At 37.3% G+C, this 19776-nt stretch overlaps 1 protein-coding gene across 6 annotated transcripts in view; it reads left to right on the top strand.

Annotated features, from left to right (window-relative positions):
* Window positions 1–19776, top strand: part of LOC134343964 (interleukin-6 receptor subunit beta-like) — a 109887-nt gene that overhangs the window by 57869 nt on the left and 32242 nt on the right. For 4 of the 6 annotated variants that reach the window (XM_063042944.1, XM_063042945.1, XM_063042947.1 and 1 more), the window contains exons 3-6: window positions 217–525; window positions 5294–5411; window positions 9027–9199; window positions 18304–18458. In XM_063042944.1, coding sequence (XP_062899014.1) covers window positions 217–525; window positions 5294–5411; window positions 9027–9199; window positions 18304–18458 — 755 coding nt within the window. The remainder of the gene's footprint in view (window positions 1–216; window positions 526–5293; window positions 5412–9026; window positions 9200–18303; window positions 18459–19776) is intronic. The other 2 variants (XM_063042948.1, XM_063042949.1) reach the window with 1 other exon arrangement.

Here is a 19776-nt window from a genome sequence, read left to right as displayed (position 1 = left end):
TTGTTATATATGTAATTCATAAGTAATAAAAAGAATATTTAATTGATTTGAAAATCGCTTACTGTACTATACCTTTACAGGTATTTCTTCACTTTTCATATGCAACTTTTAAGAATCAATGTGTTACATTAAATCTGATGCAAAAATGTAATTACTTTAACGGTGTAATTTTGTAGAAACTAGATTTACTGACATGATTTTATTTATTTCCATTAGTAGATAATCCCTTGGAAGGATCTGCCTACATTGTTCCTGAGTCACCAGTAATAGAAAATGGATCCCAAATACAGGCATCCTGCATTCTTAGTAAAAGTTTTGTGAAAGAACATAGAGTGGATGCCAATCAAGTATTCTGGAAATTAAAGGAAAATAGAATACCAAGTGACCACTACACCATAGTCAATAACACGGTATCCAATGTAACACTGACTATTTCTACTGTTGGAGTTGCACTTCTGACCTGCAATGTACAGTACAATGAGGATCATGTGGGAACTGTCTTTGGAATACAAGTTACGACAGGATGTAAGTGTTTTCTGGGGCTGAGTGATATGGGGAAAAATAAAATATGGCACTTTACTACCAGTTTGCTTTCACGGTTTGAATATTTGGAGTTCCAATCACATGCAGAATTATGGTACATTTAGAATGATCTTTTCTGCTGTACCATAGCGAATCTGCTATTTTGCCAGTTTGTCAGTTGGCTTCACTTTAAGTAAAGTAATGCATTTGGGCACTAGCAGCTTGAGTTTAAAATACTTGGAACTCTCAGCTTCAGTTATCAAGATCCCATGCATCTGGATACCTTTCAAGGGATTGAAGAGCTTGCTCTATCCCATTATTATGATACCCTTCTTCTCCCCTATTCTAAAATACACATGTATTTCAGCAATATTCTTACTTTACAAGTAATTGACCAGTTTCATAAATAAGCAAACTTGTTACTGAGCTTCAGAATTATCTAAGTGCTGTAAGTAATGATCCATCTTGCTGATGCCCAGAGTAATTTTTTAAAGAACAGCTTTAACAGAATGCAGTAGTTGAGAATTTTCTGAATGTGGGAATTGGTTGAAGATAATATTAGACTACTTTTACATTTGGAATTTAACTTTCAGATATCTGGTTACTATGGACTAAAATAATTTATAAGCTGCCTACCAGTTAACATTTAATTGGGTGGTAGCTGGCTACCTAACAAGATGGTAAATATTATTTTGGACAGCACCTGGAATTGTGGTGGGCTTGCAATTGGCTTTTTTAAAGGAATAAATTTATTGATGTACACAATGCACTTGGTAATCTGAGCACATAAATCTGGTGTCAAGAGTGAGGTTAACAATATTTTGTTCTAAACCTATTGATTTGTGCTAATTTCAAAGGAGAAATATTTAAACTTTTTTATAGGGATCATGATAAAATGGGATATCATTTGAAGTTTACAACAAGCTAAAAGGTGGATAAAAGCAGCATAAACTAGTACTACTACTATTACGTCGACTCAGGCCTAGGGGGCTGGCATTGGGCTGGATGACGGACTCTCCACTTCTCCCTCTCCCTCATCAGTGTGTTCAGTTCATCTACATTACCCGCGCTGCTGTCTTCTAGGAGCATGTTGACCATAGTCTTGGGAGGGCGCCCAGGGCTCATCCTCCCGTGCTTGGGCTCCCATATGATGACTAGGCTGGCAGGTAGCTCAGGGTGGCGTAGACAGTGCCCTGCTAGTTTCAGTCTTCTCGCCTCGAAGTAATATACAGTAAACTTCTAATAAATTGAACTTAATATATGTGATAAATAAAACCTAAAGAAGGATTTAATGGAGTAACAGGGAAGGCAATGTATTGATGGAGATCAATAAGATTGCCAACAGCTGCATTTCTAGCAAAAGTTTCCATGAAGAGTTGCCACGGGGTTGAAGGCAGCTATCATGGAGAGAAAACACTATCAGCTTCATAAACACTCTCTGTCCTTCCATCTGTCTTTGTATTCTGTGCAAACTTGGCCACAAAGCCATCAATTCTGTCATCCAAATGCTTGACATATAAACATGAAAAGAAGCAGTCCCAATACCGACCCCTGCAGAATGCCACTAGTCACCGTCAACCAATCAGAATAGGTCCACTTTATTCCCACTCTTTGCCTCCGTAAGACATAGGAGCAGAATTAGACCATTCAGGCCATCAAGTCTGCTCCACCATTCTGTTATAGCTGATCCTGGATCCCACTCAACCCCATACACACGCCTTCTTGCCATATCTTTTGATGCCCTGACCGATCAGGAAACAATCAACTTCTGCTTTAAGTATATGCACTGACTTGGCCTCCACTGCAGTCTGTGGTAGAATATTCCGCAGGTATTCTTGCCAGTCTGCCAATCTTCTATCCATGCTAATATCTTTCCTGTAAGACCATGAGCTCTTATCTTGCTAAGCAGCCTCGGGTTAAGTGGCACCTTGTCAAAGGACTTCTGAAAATTCAAATGAGTAACATCCACTGATTCTCCTTTTTCTATCCTGCCTGTTATTTCCTCAAAGAATTCTAACAGATTTGTCAGGCAAGATTTCCCCTCAGGAGACCATGCTGACCTTGGCCTATTCTATCATGTGCCTCCAAGTACTCTGAAATCTCATCCTTTATAATGAATTCCAACATCTTTCTAACCACTGAATTCAGGATAACTGTGCTATAATTTCCTTTCTTCTGCCTCCCTCCTTTCTTAACAAGTGGTGTGACATTTGCAATTTTCCAATTCTTCAGAACCATTCCAGATTCTTCAAAGGTCATTACTAATGTCTCCACAACTTCAACTTCTTTAGAACCCTGGGATATAGTTCATCTGGTCCACGTGACTTGCCTACCTTCAGATCTTTCCCAACCACTTCCTCAGTAATAGCAACAGCACTCAGTTCTGCCCCATGACACACTCAAATTCCTGGTGTACTGCTAGTGTCTTCCACAGTGAAGGCCAATGCCTTCATATTTATATTATTGGATAGTTTGCATCTTTTCTTTCTTTATGGCTTTTTTAGTTGCCCTCTGGTTTTTAAAAGCCTCCCAATCCTTTAACTTCTCGATAATTTTTGCTATGTTATATGCCTCCTATTTTGCTTTCATGTTGGCTTTGATTTCCCTTGTCAGCCACGGTTTCATCATCCTGCCTTTAGAATACTTGCTCTTCTTTGGGATGTACCGATCCAGCAACTTCTGAATTGCTCCCAGAAACTCCAGCCATTGCTGTTCTGCCATCATTCCTGCTAGTGTCCCTTTCAAATCAGCTTTGGCTAGCTCTTCTCTCATGCCTTTAATTCCCTTTACTCCACTCAAATACTGATATAATCTAACTTAATCTTCTCCCTCTCAAACTGTAGGGTGGATTTGATCATATTGTGATCACTGCCTCTTAAGGGTTTCTGTATCTTAAGTTCCTTAATCAAATCTGGTTTACTACACACCACCCAATCCATGATTGCCTTTCCCGTAGTGAGTTCAACCTCAAACTGCTCTAAAAAGCCATCTCGTAGGCATTCTACAGTTTTCCTCTTGGGATCCAGCACCAACCCAATTTTTCCAATCTACTTGCATATTGAAATCTCCATGACTATCATAATATTGTCCTTATTACATGCCTTTTCTATCTCCCTTTGTAATTTATATCCTACATAGTGGCTGTTGTTCGGAGACCTGTATACAACTCCCATTGGGATCTTTTCACCCTTGTTTCTTAACTGTACCCCCAAGGATTCTACACCTTCTGATCCTATGTCACCTCTTTCTAAGGATTTGATTTCACATTTTGCCAATAGAGCCACCCACCCCCTCTGCCTACCTGTTATTCCATTCGATACAATGTGTATCCTTGGATGTTAAGCTCCAAACTATGATCTTCTTTCTGCCACAATTCAGTAATGCCCACAATGTCATACTGCCAGTCTCTAACTGTGCAATAAGATCATCTACCTTATTCCATGTACTGTGTGCATTCAGATATAACACCTTCAGTCCTATATTCATCACCCTTTTCGATTTTGCCCCCATGTTACACTTCACGTAATCTCACTGCGTTTGCTCTACCATCTGCCTTTCCTTCCTCAAACCTCACTACGTAATGTTTTGACTTGTAAACCAACTGCTTCATCATCAATCTTCTCACTGCGGTTCTCATCCCCCTGCCAAATAAGTTTTAAAATATAGATAAGAAAGTAACAGGATGCAGACATTGGTAATGACACTAGACAAGTGAATGGGCAAAAAGTTGGTTGATTGGGATCCACTTTGGTGAGAAGAATAGAAAAGCCTCAATTGTGTGAGACTAATAAATGCTGGTGAGAGACCTGGATAGCATACAAGAATAATAATTAGGAAGACAAGTGAGGTATTAGTCTGTATTGCAAGGATGGTGGTCCAAAGTAGGGACATCTTGTAGTAGATATTTAGAATTTGGTGAAACTAGAGCTGTAGTATTATATACTATATTGTTTTTGTTTCTTTTTAAATAGATATTACATTTTTGATTGCTATATAGAAAATGATTGTGTTCAATTTCAAGGATAGAGTTATGAAGAGATCACATACTGTAGGCTCTTTTAAACCCTCAAGAGTTTGAGAGAATGAGAGGAACATATTGAAATAAGATTCCGAAGGGGATTGATATAGTACATTTTGATTAAATACAATTGAAATTCCCCGAAGAGTAGCCAATGAGTAATATTCAGGCTCTTTGAGGTGTGGCAGTTCAGCCCACCCAATTTGTATTGGAGATTTTATTTTGTGTTCTTGACTTGTTTTGTTTTATTTTTATTTGTTTTATTTTTTATTTTGTTTTATTTTGTATTCTTGACAATTGACAATCGGCAATCGCCTCTGATCTGGGCCAACATTTACGTGCTGGGCAGCACCTAATTAATTAGCTTGTTTATTTCGGCTTTTTTCTTAAAGATGCGCTGAGTGCGTTCGGACTACCACTGCACCGCTGCATTCTTCGCAGCAATGTATCAGTCCGCGGCCCGGAGGTTGGGGACCACTGTTCTAGATGCAGGAAATACTCAATAAATTAGGCAGCATCTGTGGAAGCTTGCTAACCTGAGTATTTCCAGCACCTTCTATTTTTATTTGTGCTTTATATTGCTTTGTATAATTAAGAACACCCCAAATTCTTCTCATTAAAATTTGAGGCATAGTTCTTTGATTATTTTGGTCCACCAGATTCCGAACTACTTAGTTAAATAGCATGAAAAATGTTAAACTTATGATTTTCTGTTGATGGTTTGCATTGCAAATCATTTGTGTTTTTTTTTAGTGCTTCCAGAAAAGCCAAAAAACTTGACATGCATAACATATTATGACCGCAATATGACCTGCTCCTGGGATCCAGGAAAAGAGACGTACCTGCAAACCAGCTACTATTTAAAATTGTCGTGAGTATGAAGTGGTTTTGGAAGTTTCTTTTGGCTTCAGGAATGTGGATGGATGATGTCATTCTTTGCAGTCCCTCCTTTTTTTAAAAAAAGTTAACAGATTAAGCAATGAAAGAAACATGTTCCCTCTCTATCAACTTTCTGAAACAGATTGCAACCTTGAAATCGTAGTTAGTTCCAAGATAAACTTTGGGATACATTTTCTTCTATCACTGAGATTGTTTGAAACCTCCATAACATCTTGTCTTGTTATTTTGTAGCTTTATTAACAACAGATTTGATTATCTCTTTTCTCCTCGCTGGCTTTCTGCCTTCTGCTGATTATCATTGTGTATGATGAGTTCCATCTCCATAACTACTCTGATTACAATTCAGTTTTAAAATTGATACCTTTTGTTTTAAAATCCTTTAATATTCACCCCCTTTTTCTAACCACCTCCAGTCCTCGAGTCCTCTAAGAATTTGCCAGGCCTTAATTCCTGGAATCTTGCTATTTATATATTTTAATTATAACTGGTGTTCCTCAAGATGTTTCTTTATCCCTTGGGTCCTTTAAGATACTTTAGCATCTATCTCTTTTGACCAAGAGTTTAGGCATGTGCTGATCTCTTGGGGAAAGCTTCCATGAAACATGTTTTTTTTTTATTAAGCGTTATACAGATATAGGCTATCGTGAGTTCTTGTTCTTAAATCATCTTCAGTGGTCCATCGATTTTCGACGATGACTGAGGCCTGGGCAAGGTTGTATGGAAGACCGGCAGTTGCCCATGCTGCAAGTCTCCCCTCTCCAGGCTGCCGATGTTGTCCAAGGGAAGGGCACTAGGACCCATACAGCTCGGCACAGTGTCGTCGCAGAGCAATGTGTGGTTAAGTACCTTGCTCAAGGACACAACATGCTGCCTCAGCTGAGGTTTGAACTAGCGACCTTCAGTTCACTAGATCAATGCCTTAACCACTTGGCCACAAGCCACACACTCTTGTCCTTACAGAAAGCATTTAAAAGAGAATTTAATCTTAATGAAATTGTATGACCTCTCAAAGGTAGAGTTGTACAGTACAAAAGTGACCCTTTTGACCCACTGTCTTTTTGCCCACATACTAATCCCATTTGCCCACATTAAGTCTGTCTTCTTCTATGCCTTTCTTATTCAAGTGTCTGTCTAAGCGATTTTATCTGATTCCACTACCTTCTCTAGGACTGAGGTCCATATATCAATGAACAAAAACAACTTTCACCTCAAATCCCCCCATAAGATCTTATCACCTTGTATCTATGTCCTCTTGTTTTGACGCGATTATATTGGCGGGGGTGGGGGGAGAGAGAAGATTGTGAACAGTTACTCTATCTATACCCCTTTATAATTTTAAGCTCCCCTATCAGGTCCCCCCCCCTCCCCCGGTCTCCTTTGCTTAGGGAATACAAGCCCACCCTATCAAATCTCTCCCCATAACTAAACTCCAATCCAGGGAACATCTAGATGATGCAAACAACAGGAATTCTGCAGATGCTGGAAATTCAAGCAACACACATCAAAGTTGCTGGTGAACGCAGCAGGCCAGGCAGCATCTCTAGGAAGAGGCGCAGTCGACGTTTCAGGCCGAGACCCTTTGTCAGGACTCTAGATGAATCTGCTCAGCATTATTTCCATTACAGTCACGTTGTTCTTATCACGTGGCAATCAGAACTACACATAATATTACAAGTGAGGTCTTAAGTATTTAAAATTGTTAGATTAGTGCCCCAACCTATGAATGCAAACATGCCATAAGCGACCTCCATCACCCTACAGGTATAGCCACTTTAAGGGAACTATGGACTTGAACCTCAGTGTCCCTCTTAATCAACATGCATAGCACCCTACCATTTCCTATAGATGGCCTACCCCTACTTGACTTTCGAAGATGGTATAAACTTTATCTGCCAGTGCAATGTCCAACTTCTCATCTGATCTACAAACGTATATCTTGCTTGTAACTTTAGTTGAATTTCCTTGCAATCCACAATAATTTTTGTATTACTGTATCTACAAATTCACATACAAATTATTAATATGATATTCAACAAAGAAGAGGCCAGCACTGATTCATCAATGCAAAACTGGTCATAGACCTTTCATCAGGAAAGTAACCTACTATCACAATCACCTTTGATCCAGTGTTGCTTAACCTGGATCAGTCTACCAAGTGGTATCTTCTCAAATGCCTTGCTGTAAAGTCCATATAAACAATGTTTGCCACCCTGCCTTTATCAATTTAATGGATTAACACCTCAAAATAAACTCCAACCAAATTAGTGAAGTGACCTCGATCACACAAGCCTTGCTCACTATCCTTGTTTATTTCCTGCCTCTCCAAAAGTTCATTAACCCTTTTCCCTTGAAAGTCTTCCAATGATTTCCTTACCACTTGCATTAGGCTTACAGGTCTTTAGTTATCTAGTTTACTCCTGAGCTGTACATATTCTCTCAAAATAACTTATTGGACACACTTAACATGAAATCAACTTACGTTAAGTAATCCCCTATTAATATTGGGAAAGTTGACCCTTCTCCTCCGACCCTATTATCGTAACCCTATTGTTTGCACCTTCTACAATTTGCTTACATTTGTTCCTCTAATTGTTGAATAACCCTGGCAAAATGATTGTTCCTTTCATATCTTGTTCAATCCATGTGATCATATTAGACATTCCCTCCAGGATATACGTAGGATATAAGTACTGCAATGCTATTCTACCTATTTTTTTTGGTACTGCCCCCCCCCCCCACCCTTCAAGTCAAATTTCTATACTCCAGAACATTGTTGTCAGTCCTGGCCTTATCTCAACCATGTTTTTGTGATGGCAGTAATTCCAAGTGGTGATACATTCTCTAAGCTCTTCTGTCCTATTTTTTGAAGCTCCCTGTATTTAAAGCAAATGCAGCTGAATAAGCCAGCATTCCCCTGATCCCTAGCCTCTCCCTTTTTGCTCACTGAACATGTTTGATTTATCCTGTGCACTTGAGTCAATCTCCATACTTGTTGTCCTTCAGCTATGCCTTCTAACCACCCATCAGATTAGTTTAAACTTCCTTTGTAGTGTGTGCAAATCTCCTTGTAAGAATGGTGGTCCTCTTCCTGTTTAGGTGCAACCCGACCTCTTTATGATGAGACCACTAGGATTGCTCTGGGCCAGGTGGGACCAAGTATCAAAAGCCTTTCTTCTTGCACAAGCACTGTTGCCACATATTCTGTCCTGGCCTACTGTTTCTACTTTTATTAGCACATAGCACAGGGAGCTTCCATATCCTTTATCCCCAGTCCGTTCTCTTAAGAACAAGGGGAAAAGGTTACAATTATTATTCAGTTTAATGTTCACCATAGTCCATGTTTGTCCTCCAATAAGAGTAGTTCCACCTAACAGACCCTCACGAAATGGCCACTACAACTACACGCATTTGCTTCTCATTCAACCAGCAGTCCCAGTCCTGGTACTGCCTCTAACCTTGCATAGCTATGCTGTTGGTAGAATGTCTGCAAGTAACTTATTAATATATTATGGAAATGTTGCATAGTGTGTCCTGTTCTAATAAATTTTGGAAAGCAGTGTTGAAATACTTCTCTTTTGTTTTGCAGAATTAAACCTGGACCTCCAAAGCATTATGTGTTGAAAGATGGTGTGAACAACTCCTATGCAATTGAATACCCATACATTTATTATTTTGTTTTAAATAATATATCAGTTGAGGCAAAAAATTCCTTGGGCACTGTAATATCCGATCCAATATATCTGGATCCAGTTGATGTTAGTAAGTATGCATCCATATATTCTGGAGAAAACTATTAGTTTTAGTGGCCAGTTGGTGCATAGTATTTACAACATAGAAGATGTATTTTTGGCCTTCATTATTATTCATAAGGTGCAGAATACAAACAGGGTTGGACAACTATACATTTCCAAGTTATATTGTACCTCCACAGATGTTATTTGTCTGATTGAAGTCGATTTTTAATTTTTTTTTTAATGATGACTCATCCTGGTGGTCAGCTTTCAGATAAAGCTAGTTTGCCTTTTTTAAAAAGGGGCATCTATCTTTCTCCAGTCACATTATTCTCACCAATTAGGGAACACTATATGTTTCACACTACAAATCAAAGTGAATTTATTATTGAAGTACTTGTATGTTACCTTGAGAATCTTTTTTATGGACATTTACAGGAAAATAAATACAATAGAATTTGTGGACAAAAAGCTAGAAAGACTGATAAATAACCAGTGTGCAAAAGAAGAATTGTGCAAAAAAATTAACATAAGTTATGGAGTCCTTGAAAGTGAGTCTAAGTTTTGGAATCCGTTCAGAATTGTAGTTAGTAAAGTTATCTATGCTGGTTCAAGAGCTTAATTGTTGTAGGGTAATAACTATTCCTGAACCTGGTGGTGTAGGACCTAAGCTCCTGTACATCCTGCCCGAGGAACTAGCAAGAAGACAGTGTGGCCTAGATGGTGGGGGTCCTTGATGCTGCTTTCTAGTGGCAGCGTTCCATGTAAACATGCTCAGTGGTGAGGAAAGCTTTGCCTGTGACGAACTAGACTGTATCCACAACTTTCTATAGCCATCTCCATTCCTGGAAATTGGTATCTCCATAATAGGCCGTGATGCAAAGTGTTGGGATACTCTCAGCTGTGCATCTATAAACATTTGTCGAAGTTTTTCTGTCATGCCAAATGAAGACAAACTTCAAAGAAAGTAAAGATACTGTTGTGCCTTATTTGTGATGGCACATATACTGGTCCCAGGACAGATTCTCTGATAATATCAAGAAATTTAAATTTACTGACCCTCTTCACCTCCAATCCTCTTAAGACTGGTTCATGGACCTTTGGCCTCTTCCTGCTTTAGTTGATAATCAGCTCTTTGATTTTGCTGATGTTGAGTGAGAAGTTTTTGTGGTATTATTCAATCAGGTTTTCAGTCTTGTATGCCAATTCATCACCACCTTTGACTTGGCCAATAAGTGCTTCATCACAAACTTAAATGCAACATTGGAGCTGTACTTGTCCTCCGTCATAAGTATAAAGCAAGTTGAGTGGGGATCTAAGCATACCACCTTGTGGTGCACCTGTGCTGATGGTGATTGTAGAGGAGGTATTGCCAATCCATACTGACTGGAGTCTGCAAGTGAGGAAATTGAGGATCCAGTTACAGAGAGTTATTGAATCCAGGTCTTGGAGCTTAGTGATGAGTTTTGAGGGGATGGTAGTGTTGAATGCTAAGCTGCAGTCAATGAAAAGCATCCTGGATTCCAGAGCGGAGTGGCTATCCTATGTAAACACCAATGCCCAAGAATAGAGAAGGCTACAGAAAGTGGTGGATGCAGACCAGTGCATTTACATGGAGCACTGCCACATGAAAGCAGCATCCATCATTATACACCTTCACCATCCAGGCCTTGTGTTCTTGCTACTACCATAAGGCAGGAGTTACAGAAGCATTATATCCCACGTATTTCTTTTTGTATTTCTGCACTTTGTTGTCTTTTGCATGCTGGTTGAATGCCCAAGTTGGTTGCAGTCTTTCATTGATTCTGTTGTAGTTGTTCTTCTATTGTGGATTTATTGAGTGTGGTGACATATATTGTGGCCACTTTATTAGCATACCTGTACACAATGCAAAAAATAATCAGCCAGTCATGTGGCAGCAACTCAATGCATAAAAGCATGCAGACATAGTCAAGTTCAATTGTTGATCTCTAAGTGACTTAAACCACACTGTCTGGCACTAACAATCATTCTGTGTTCAGAGTATAGAAACATAGAAAACTTACAGCACAATACAGGCCCTTCGGCCCACAAAGTTGTGCCAAACATGTCCCTACCTTAGAAATTACTAGGCTTACCCATAGCCCTCTATTTTTCTAAGCTCCATATACCTATCCAAAAGTCTCTTAAAAGACGCCATTGTATCGGCCTCCACCACCGTTGCCGGCATCCCATTCCATGCACTCACCACTGTCTGCGTTTATATAAAAGAAACACTTACTCCTGACGCCTCCTCTGTACCTACTCCCAAGCACCTTAAACCTGTGCCCTCTTGTGGCAGCCATTTCAGCACCGGGAAAAAGCCTCTGACTATACACGCGATCAATGCCTCTCATCATCTTATACACCTCTATCAAGTCACCGCTCATCCTCTGTCGCTCCAAGGAGAAAAGGCCGAGTTCACTCAACCTGTTTTCACAAGGCATGCTCCTCAATCCAGGCAACACCCTTGTAAATCTCCTCTGCACCCTTTCTATGGTTTCCACATCCTTCCTGTAGTGAGGCGACCAGAACTGAGCACAGTACTCCAAGTGGAGTCTGACCAGGGTCCTATATAGATGTAATATTACCTCTCGGCTCCTAAATTCAATTCCACAATTGATGAAGGCCAATACACCATACGCCTTCTTAACCATGGAGTCAACCTGCGCAGCTGCTTTGAGTGTCCTATGGACTCAGACCCCAAGATCTCTCTGGTCCTCCACACTGCCAAGAGTCTTGCCATTAATACTATATTCTGCCATCATATTTGACCTACCAAAACGAACCACTTCACACTTATCTGGATTGAACTCCATCTGCCACTTCTTAGCCCAGTTTTGCATCCTATCAATGTCCCGCTGTAACCTCAGATAGCCCTCAACACTATCCACAACACCCCCAACCTTTGTGTCATCACCAAACTTACTAACCCATCCCTCCACTTCCTCATCCAGGTCATTTATAAAAATCACAAAGAGTAAGGGTCCCAGAACAGATCCCTGAGGCACACCACTGGTCACCGACCTCCATGCAGAATATGACCCTTTTACAACCGCTCATTGCCTTCTGTGGGCAAGCCAGTCTGGATCCAAAATGCTATTGATTTCTGAGGATTTTCACACACAACAGTCTTTAAGAGTTTACAGAGTATGGTGCTTTGAAAAAAACAAAACAAAATAATCCAGTGAGTTGCGGTTCTGTGGGTGAAAACACTTTGTTAATGAAGGTCAGAATGGCCAGACTAGTTCAGCTGACAAGAAGGCAACAGTAACTTAAATAACCATACGTTAAAACAGTGGTGAGTAGAAGAACATCTCTGAACACACAATACGCCGAACCTTGAAGTAGGTGGACTACAGCAGCCCCACCGGCTTCTACTCCTGTATCTAATAAGTTGCTACTGAGTGCATACATATTTTGATAAGTTTACTTTGAACTTTGTGTTACCTTTGAAAGAAAATAGAAAGAGATTAGGCTGCAGCTGTGCATCCCTGCTGATTCCATCTCCCTCCAGTACCCTATAACTGTTCCTCCTTTGTTTTGGGTGCATTTGTAATTCCATTTCCAATTAACTACAATGATTTCGTAATTTCACGTATAAAGCATTCTCCCTCTTATTCTAATACCATTGGCATTTCCACAGAAGCCTTTATCTATACCTATTTCATCTCTAGTCACTAACCATTCAGTATTCTTTCAAGTACCACAAATTATATTGGTAAGTATTCTCCACCCTTCATGTTCTATCTTGCATGAAATCTTTCTTGGGATTGGCATGACCCTTATCAGCTTTCACTGACTTTTGATCTTTACATAATGAATTGCTTTCGAAATATTCAATATTTAAACATTTCAATATTGAACTCCATCAGTAATTTTAGCTTCCTCTTGTGCACTGAATCTTTTCTTCCCTGGTTCATCTCCAATTTCAAAATTTGCCTTCAGTCTTAATCCCTCCCCATTGGTTGGAATTCTTTAAAATGTACCTCTAGTGTGGGTTAACATACACTTTCAAAATGCTATAGGATGCATAGGCACATTGAGTACTTTTTCAGCAAATGTTATTTTCACTCTGTTCGATCTGAAGTGTTCGCAAGCAACCTGTTCGCAGAAAAGCTCATAATATCCACGATCGATTTTAATAAAATTCTTAAGATTTCAAGACAAGGAAAGGATTCTACAGGCAGCTGTTCGAGCTGCCAAAGATAGAAAAGGGCCATTGATAATTAAAGCGAAGAGTTTTTTTTCTACCCTGATATAAGTTACGAACTTTTGAAGAAAAGGAAGAAGTTTAATCCAGTGAAAAAAACCCTATGGGAGCATGGTTATCAATTTATACTGCGTTATCCTGTAACTTTGAAGATTTTTTTGTCTGGTGGAGAAAAAAGATTTTTTGATGACTACCAGAAAGCAGAGCAGTTTGTGCAAGATTCTCTGAATATTCACCAGATACAAGAACAAACTCAGGAGAGCGAGATAGATTGAAGATGAAGATTGGACTTAAGAATGGATTTGTTGGATTTTTGAAGCTGGATGAATGTATAAATATAGTATAAATTATATGACGGGGCGTAAGAAAGGTTAATACTGGAGGAAATTAGCTGGGAATAATAATACTAATTTTGTCTATATATATATAACTTTTTTTTTGTTGCGGGGGAGCTGGAAGAAGCACTGATCGATTGCTACGTTAATCATGTGTGCAAGCGTGGCTTTTGCCGCGACCTGTAAAATGGAGGGGGGTAGTGTTGTGTATCTTTTCATTCGCAACATTAGTGGGGGGGGTATTTTGTTTTTTCTTTTTTTTTCTATCTTTTTTTTCTCTTTTTGCCTGGAAGGTTGGGGGGGGGGGTAACACATAGCATCATGGTGAAGTTTAAAGAGATTCCCCAAGGAACTATGAGAGTTGAGAAGATAAGTAATGTTTTAGATTGGAGTAACTTTGTTAAGAATAATAACTAATTTATTGAATTTTTTGAGTTTTAATGTTAATGGGCTTAATGGACCAGTGAAAAGAAAAAGAATCTTAACATATATTAAAAAAATGAAGATAGATTTAGCTTTTTTACAGGAAACACCTAACAGAAACAGAACATCAGAAACTAAAGAGAGATTGGGTGGGTAATGTTGTTGCGGCCTCATTTAATTCAAAAGCGAGGGGAGTAGCAATTTTGATCAATAAAACGTTACCAATTAGAATACAAAATGTAATAACTGATTCTGCAGGGAGATATGTGATTATACATTGTCAACTTTTTTCTGAACTATGGACTTTTATGAATATTTATGCACCAAATGAAAATGATGCAAAATTCATACAAGAAACTTTTTTGAATTTGGCGGATGCACATGAAAAAATATTAATTGGAGGAGACTTTAATTTTTGCTTAGACCCAGTCTTCGATAGATCAACCAAGGCTGTTATAAAATTGAAGGTAGTAAATCTAACTTTATCATTGATGGAAGATTTAAATTTGATTGATATATGGAGAAGAATCAATTCTAAAGAAAGAGACTATTCGTTCTATTCCCATAGACGTAAAGCTTATTCAAGGATAGATTTTTTTCTATTATCAATGCATATTCAACACAGAGTGAAAAATATGGAATATAAAGCAAGAATATTATCAGATCATTCTCCTTTATTAATGACAATAATAATGGCTGATAAGGAAGAAGTGGCTTATAGATGGAGATTTAATTCAACATTATTAAAACGCCAAGATTTTTGTGATTTTATGAAAAAGCAGATTCAATTCTTTTTGGATACAAATTTTCATTCAGTGGAGGATAAATTTATATTATGGGATGCGATGAAAGCATATCTTAGGGGACAGATAATAAGTTATACATCTAAAATTAAGGAATATATGGCAGAACTAGATCAATTGGAAAAAGAGATTACAAGAATAGAAAAAGAATCACAAAGATATATGTCAGAAGAAAAATGAAGACAACTTGTCAATAAGAAGTTACAATATAATACGCTTCAGACATATAGAACGGAAAAAGCAATTATAAGATCTAAACAAAGGTATTATGAGTTAGGTTAGAGAGCACATAAAATTCTTGCCTGGCAGTTGAAAACAGAACAAGCTTCCAAAACAATAAATGCAATTAGAACAAGGGCAAATAAAATATCTTATAAACCTCTTGAAATAAATGAAACCTTTAAAAAATTTTTATTCTGAATTATATCAATCAGAATCCCAAAACGATGTTAATGAGATAGAAAGGTTTTTATCACAAGTTTCTCTTCCAAAATTGAATTTGGAAGAACAGAGGGGATTAGATATGCCTTTTACATTAAAAGAAGTTGAAGAAGCTTTAGAATCACTTCAAAGTAATAAATCTCCAGGAGAAGATGGTTTTCCACCTGAATTTTATAAAAAATTTAAAGATTTATTATTTCCTCTTTTTATGGAACTAATACGTCAAGCAGAAAAAATACATAAGCTTCCAGAATCTTTTTCAACAGCGATTGTAATAGTATTACCAAAAAAGGACAGAGATCCTATGAAACCAACATCATACAGGCCTATTTCTTTATTGAATACGGATTATAAAATAATAGCAAAAATTTTATCGAATAGATTATCTAAATATTTACCAAAATTAATACATATGGCTCAAACAGGATTTATTAAAAATAGACAACTGGCAGATAATGTAACTCGGCTACTCAGTATAATTCATTTGGCACAAAAAAGGGATGAGAAGAGTATAGTAGTAGCTTTGGATGCAGAAAAAGCATTTGATAGATTAGAATGGGATTTTTTTATTTAAAGTATTAGAAAAATATGGGTTAGGAACATCCTTTATAAATTGGATTAAAACTTTAAATTCTAACCCTAAAGCTAAAGTAGTGACAAACTCTCAAATTTCAACACCATTCCAGCTAAAAAGGTCAACTAGACAAGCTTGTCCATTATCACCTGCTCTATTTGTATTGGCGATAGAGCCATTAGCAGAACTAATTAGATTGGATCCAGATATTATGGGTTTTAGAGTTAACCAAGAGGAATATAAAATTAATCTTTTTGCCGATGATGTTTTGATCTATTTAACAAACCCACAACATTCGTTACATAAATTATCTTCTAGATTGGATGAATATGGGAAGGTATCAGGTTACAAAATAAACTGGGATAAAAGTGAAATTTTACCTCTTACTAAAGGAGACTATAGTCAATGTCGGTTAGCAACCCAATTTAGATGGCCAGTAAATGGTATAAAGTATTTAGGTATAAGACTTGATAGTGATGTAAAGAATTTATATAAATTTAATTATTTACCACTATTGAAAAAAATTCAAGAAAATCTTGACAAATGGATGATACTACCAATAACATTAGTAGGTAGAGTCAATGTTGTAAAAATGAATATATTTCCGAGATTACAGTATTTGTTTCAAACATTACCAGTACAATTGCCACAGAAATTTTTTCAAGAGTTAAATAAATTTGTGAGAAAATTTCTTTGGAAAGGTAAAATGTCAAGAATATCATTGGAAAAACTGACATGTAAATTTAGGTTAGGAGGGTTACAACTTCCAAACTTTAAAAATTACTATAAAGCAAATCAACTTAGATTTATTGCATCTTTTTTCGATGATCAAAAACCAGCATGGATTAAAATAGAACTAGACAAGATAGGAGAAAATAAACCTGAAGATTTTATATATAAATGGGAATCTAAATGGATACGGGAAAAGAAAGAATCTCCTATATTAACACACTTGATTGATCTATGGAATAAGATAAATGTTGATAAGGAAATACAGAAATCTCTATTAGCAAGGAGACCTTTGTTTCAAAACAGACTTATTCCTTTTACAATGGACAATCAACTTTTATATAATTGGTACCAAAAAGGGATTAAATTTATAGGAGATTGTTTTGAGCGAGGTATATTGATGTCATTTGAACAATTAAAGGATAAATATAAAATATCTAATAATACTTTCTTTTGTTACTTTCAGTTAAGGGCTTACTTAATAGGTAAGCTGGGTCAAACAATGTTTTTGCCAAAAGCTAATGAAATTGAAATTTTAATTCAAAAAGGAAAAATTAAAAAATTTGTTTCTTGTATGTATAATTTGATTCAAGAACAGACAATTAAACAAGGAACCCATAAGTCAAAGCAAAAATGGGAAACAGATCTGAATATTAATATTGATGAAATAAATTGGTCAAGACTTTGTCTGGACAGTATGACAAATACAATAAATGTTCGACTTAGATTAGTACAATATAATTTTTTACACCAATTATATATTACACCACAAAAAATAAATAGATTAAATTCAAATCTATCTGATAAATGTTTTCTGTGTAATTAAGAAATTGGTACTTTTTTACATTCTACTTGGTCTTGTTTTAAAATTCAACCCTTTTGGATAAATTTAAGAATCTTATTGGAACAAATTACTGGAATTCAACTTCCACATAACCCTGTATTATTTCTATTAGGTGATATTGAAGGGATAAAACCGAAACTTAAATTGAATAAATATCAGAAAGAATTTATAAAAATTGCATTGGCAGTAGCTAAGAAGACTATAGCAGTTACTTGGAAATCTGATTCGTATTTAAGTATGGATCGTTGGAATAATGAAATGGCTAGTTCTATTCCACTTGAAAAAATTACTTATAATTTAAGAGATAATTATGTAACATTCTTGAATATTTGGCGCCCTTATTTACAAAAGATAGGATGTCATATTTAAGTGCTCCGACAAAGAATTTGGTTACTTGGGGAAAGTAACGAATAATTATACCAAATTTATTTTGAATCCCATGGAGCATGGGGAAACCTTCCAATACCCAGGCGGCTCTTTTTTTTTTCTTTCTTTCTTTTAGGTAGGACTATATATGGGGGGGGAGGGTTAAGGGGAGGGGGGGTGGGTAGATTTTATCTTTTCATGTATTCTTTTTGAAAATTTAATAAAAATTATATATTAAAAAAAAGCTCATAATTGCATTGAATCAAAATGTGTTGTCATGATATTATTTACCTGCCTTTCACTCCTGTTTTGGATTTTTCTTTTGACATAAAACCTAGTTTTATGGGGATCTATGCATATATAATTTGTTACTGTTTGTGTTTCAGTAAAACCGGATCCTCCAAAGATAAAGTTGATAAAACAAGTACCAGGAATGAGCAGAGTTTTGACTGTTCATTGGGAAAATCCAATTTTGCCAGTTACCTATGGACTGAAATACAATCTCAGATACAGAATTATGTATACGCATGAGTGGATACAGGTAGATAACCTGGTAGAAATGTTTGAACTTTATTGATTGATGGCTAAACACACAAACAATGTTAAGAAATGAGAGGATTCTAAGATCATGTGGATTTTAATTATGGTTCACTCGGCATAATGTATTGGGTCTTTTCTATGGGTTTTGCCTTCGAAAATGCAAGTAGGAGTCACCCCTAATGTACAATGAAATAAATCCAGGTACTACATCACTTCTCCATGTAGTTCAGTAGCATTTTTAATTAAATCATCAAACAATTAGAACAGACACCACTTAATTCTAGCAAAACCACTTATTCCTAAATGGCAAAGCAAGCCGAGTGAAATAGTCTCAACTGTTTTCTGCTAAATTTGTTCAATCATGTATATGACACTGATATTTCATTGAAGTGGGTTGTGTAGTCCTTCCCCAATCTAGTACTACAGTTGGATTTGCCTTTTCCACCCTGGTTCATAGTGCATTACTGGGATCATTGTTGTCCTGTGATTCTCTGTCTCTGTGTGTGTCTCTGCCTCCGTTTCTCACTCATCTAAATAAATAAAAATAAAACACTTTTTTTTAAGTCCCAAGCGACTGAACTTGGAGCAGGTTAGATCTATCATCAGCTGGCATTAAGCTGAGTGGCTAGGTATGAAGTGTATTCAGCACTTCAACTCAATCAAAGGCTGAACACCACTAGGCTTCATGTTAAGCCTAGGGCAAGAACAAGAGGTCAGAAATGCAGATCAGCTTACTGAACCACAAGCTGGCTGTCAGTGCAATCCAACTCATTGGCACTGTGAAGTACAGAGGAAGGTTCTTTTTCTTTAAAATCTAACTTTTGAGAGAAAGAAATCACTCATTTCTTTAGAGTCTAACCCATCTCAATGGTCTTCACACAACCTTAGATCACCTGGACAATACGCCAATGTAAGGATGCTGTTTATTGACTATAGCTCAGCGTTTAACATCATTCCCACAGTACCTGTCTCTGCAATTGGATCCTCAACCCCCTAACCAGAAGACCACAATCTGTGAGGACTGGTAATAATATCTCCTGCTCGCTGATGATCAACACTGGTGCATATCAGGGATCTGTGCTTAGCCCACTGCTCTGCTCCCTTTATACTTGTGATGGTGTGTGGTTAGGTATAGCTCAAATGCCATCTATAAGTTTGCTGATGATACAGCTATTGGTAAAATCTCAGATGGAGATGAGGGGGTATACAAGGGTGAGATGTACCAAATAGTTGAACACTGATAAGGGAACACGAACCAATCCTCAGAGGGATCAGAAGTGGAGAGAGATGAGCAACTTCAAGTTCCTGTGTGTCAAGAT

The sequence above is a fragment of the Mobula hypostoma genome, chromosome 3 (assembly GCF_963921235.1).
Source record: "Mobula hypostoma chromosome 3, sMobHyp1.1, whole genome shotgun sequence".
NCBI classification, from domain to species: Eukaryota; Metazoa; Chordata; class Chondrichthyes; order Myliobatiformes; family Myliobatidae; genus Mobula; species Mobula hypostoma.
The sequence above is the reverse complement of the archived record's forward strand: the minus strand, read 5'-3'. Positions and strand labels throughout refer to the sequence as shown.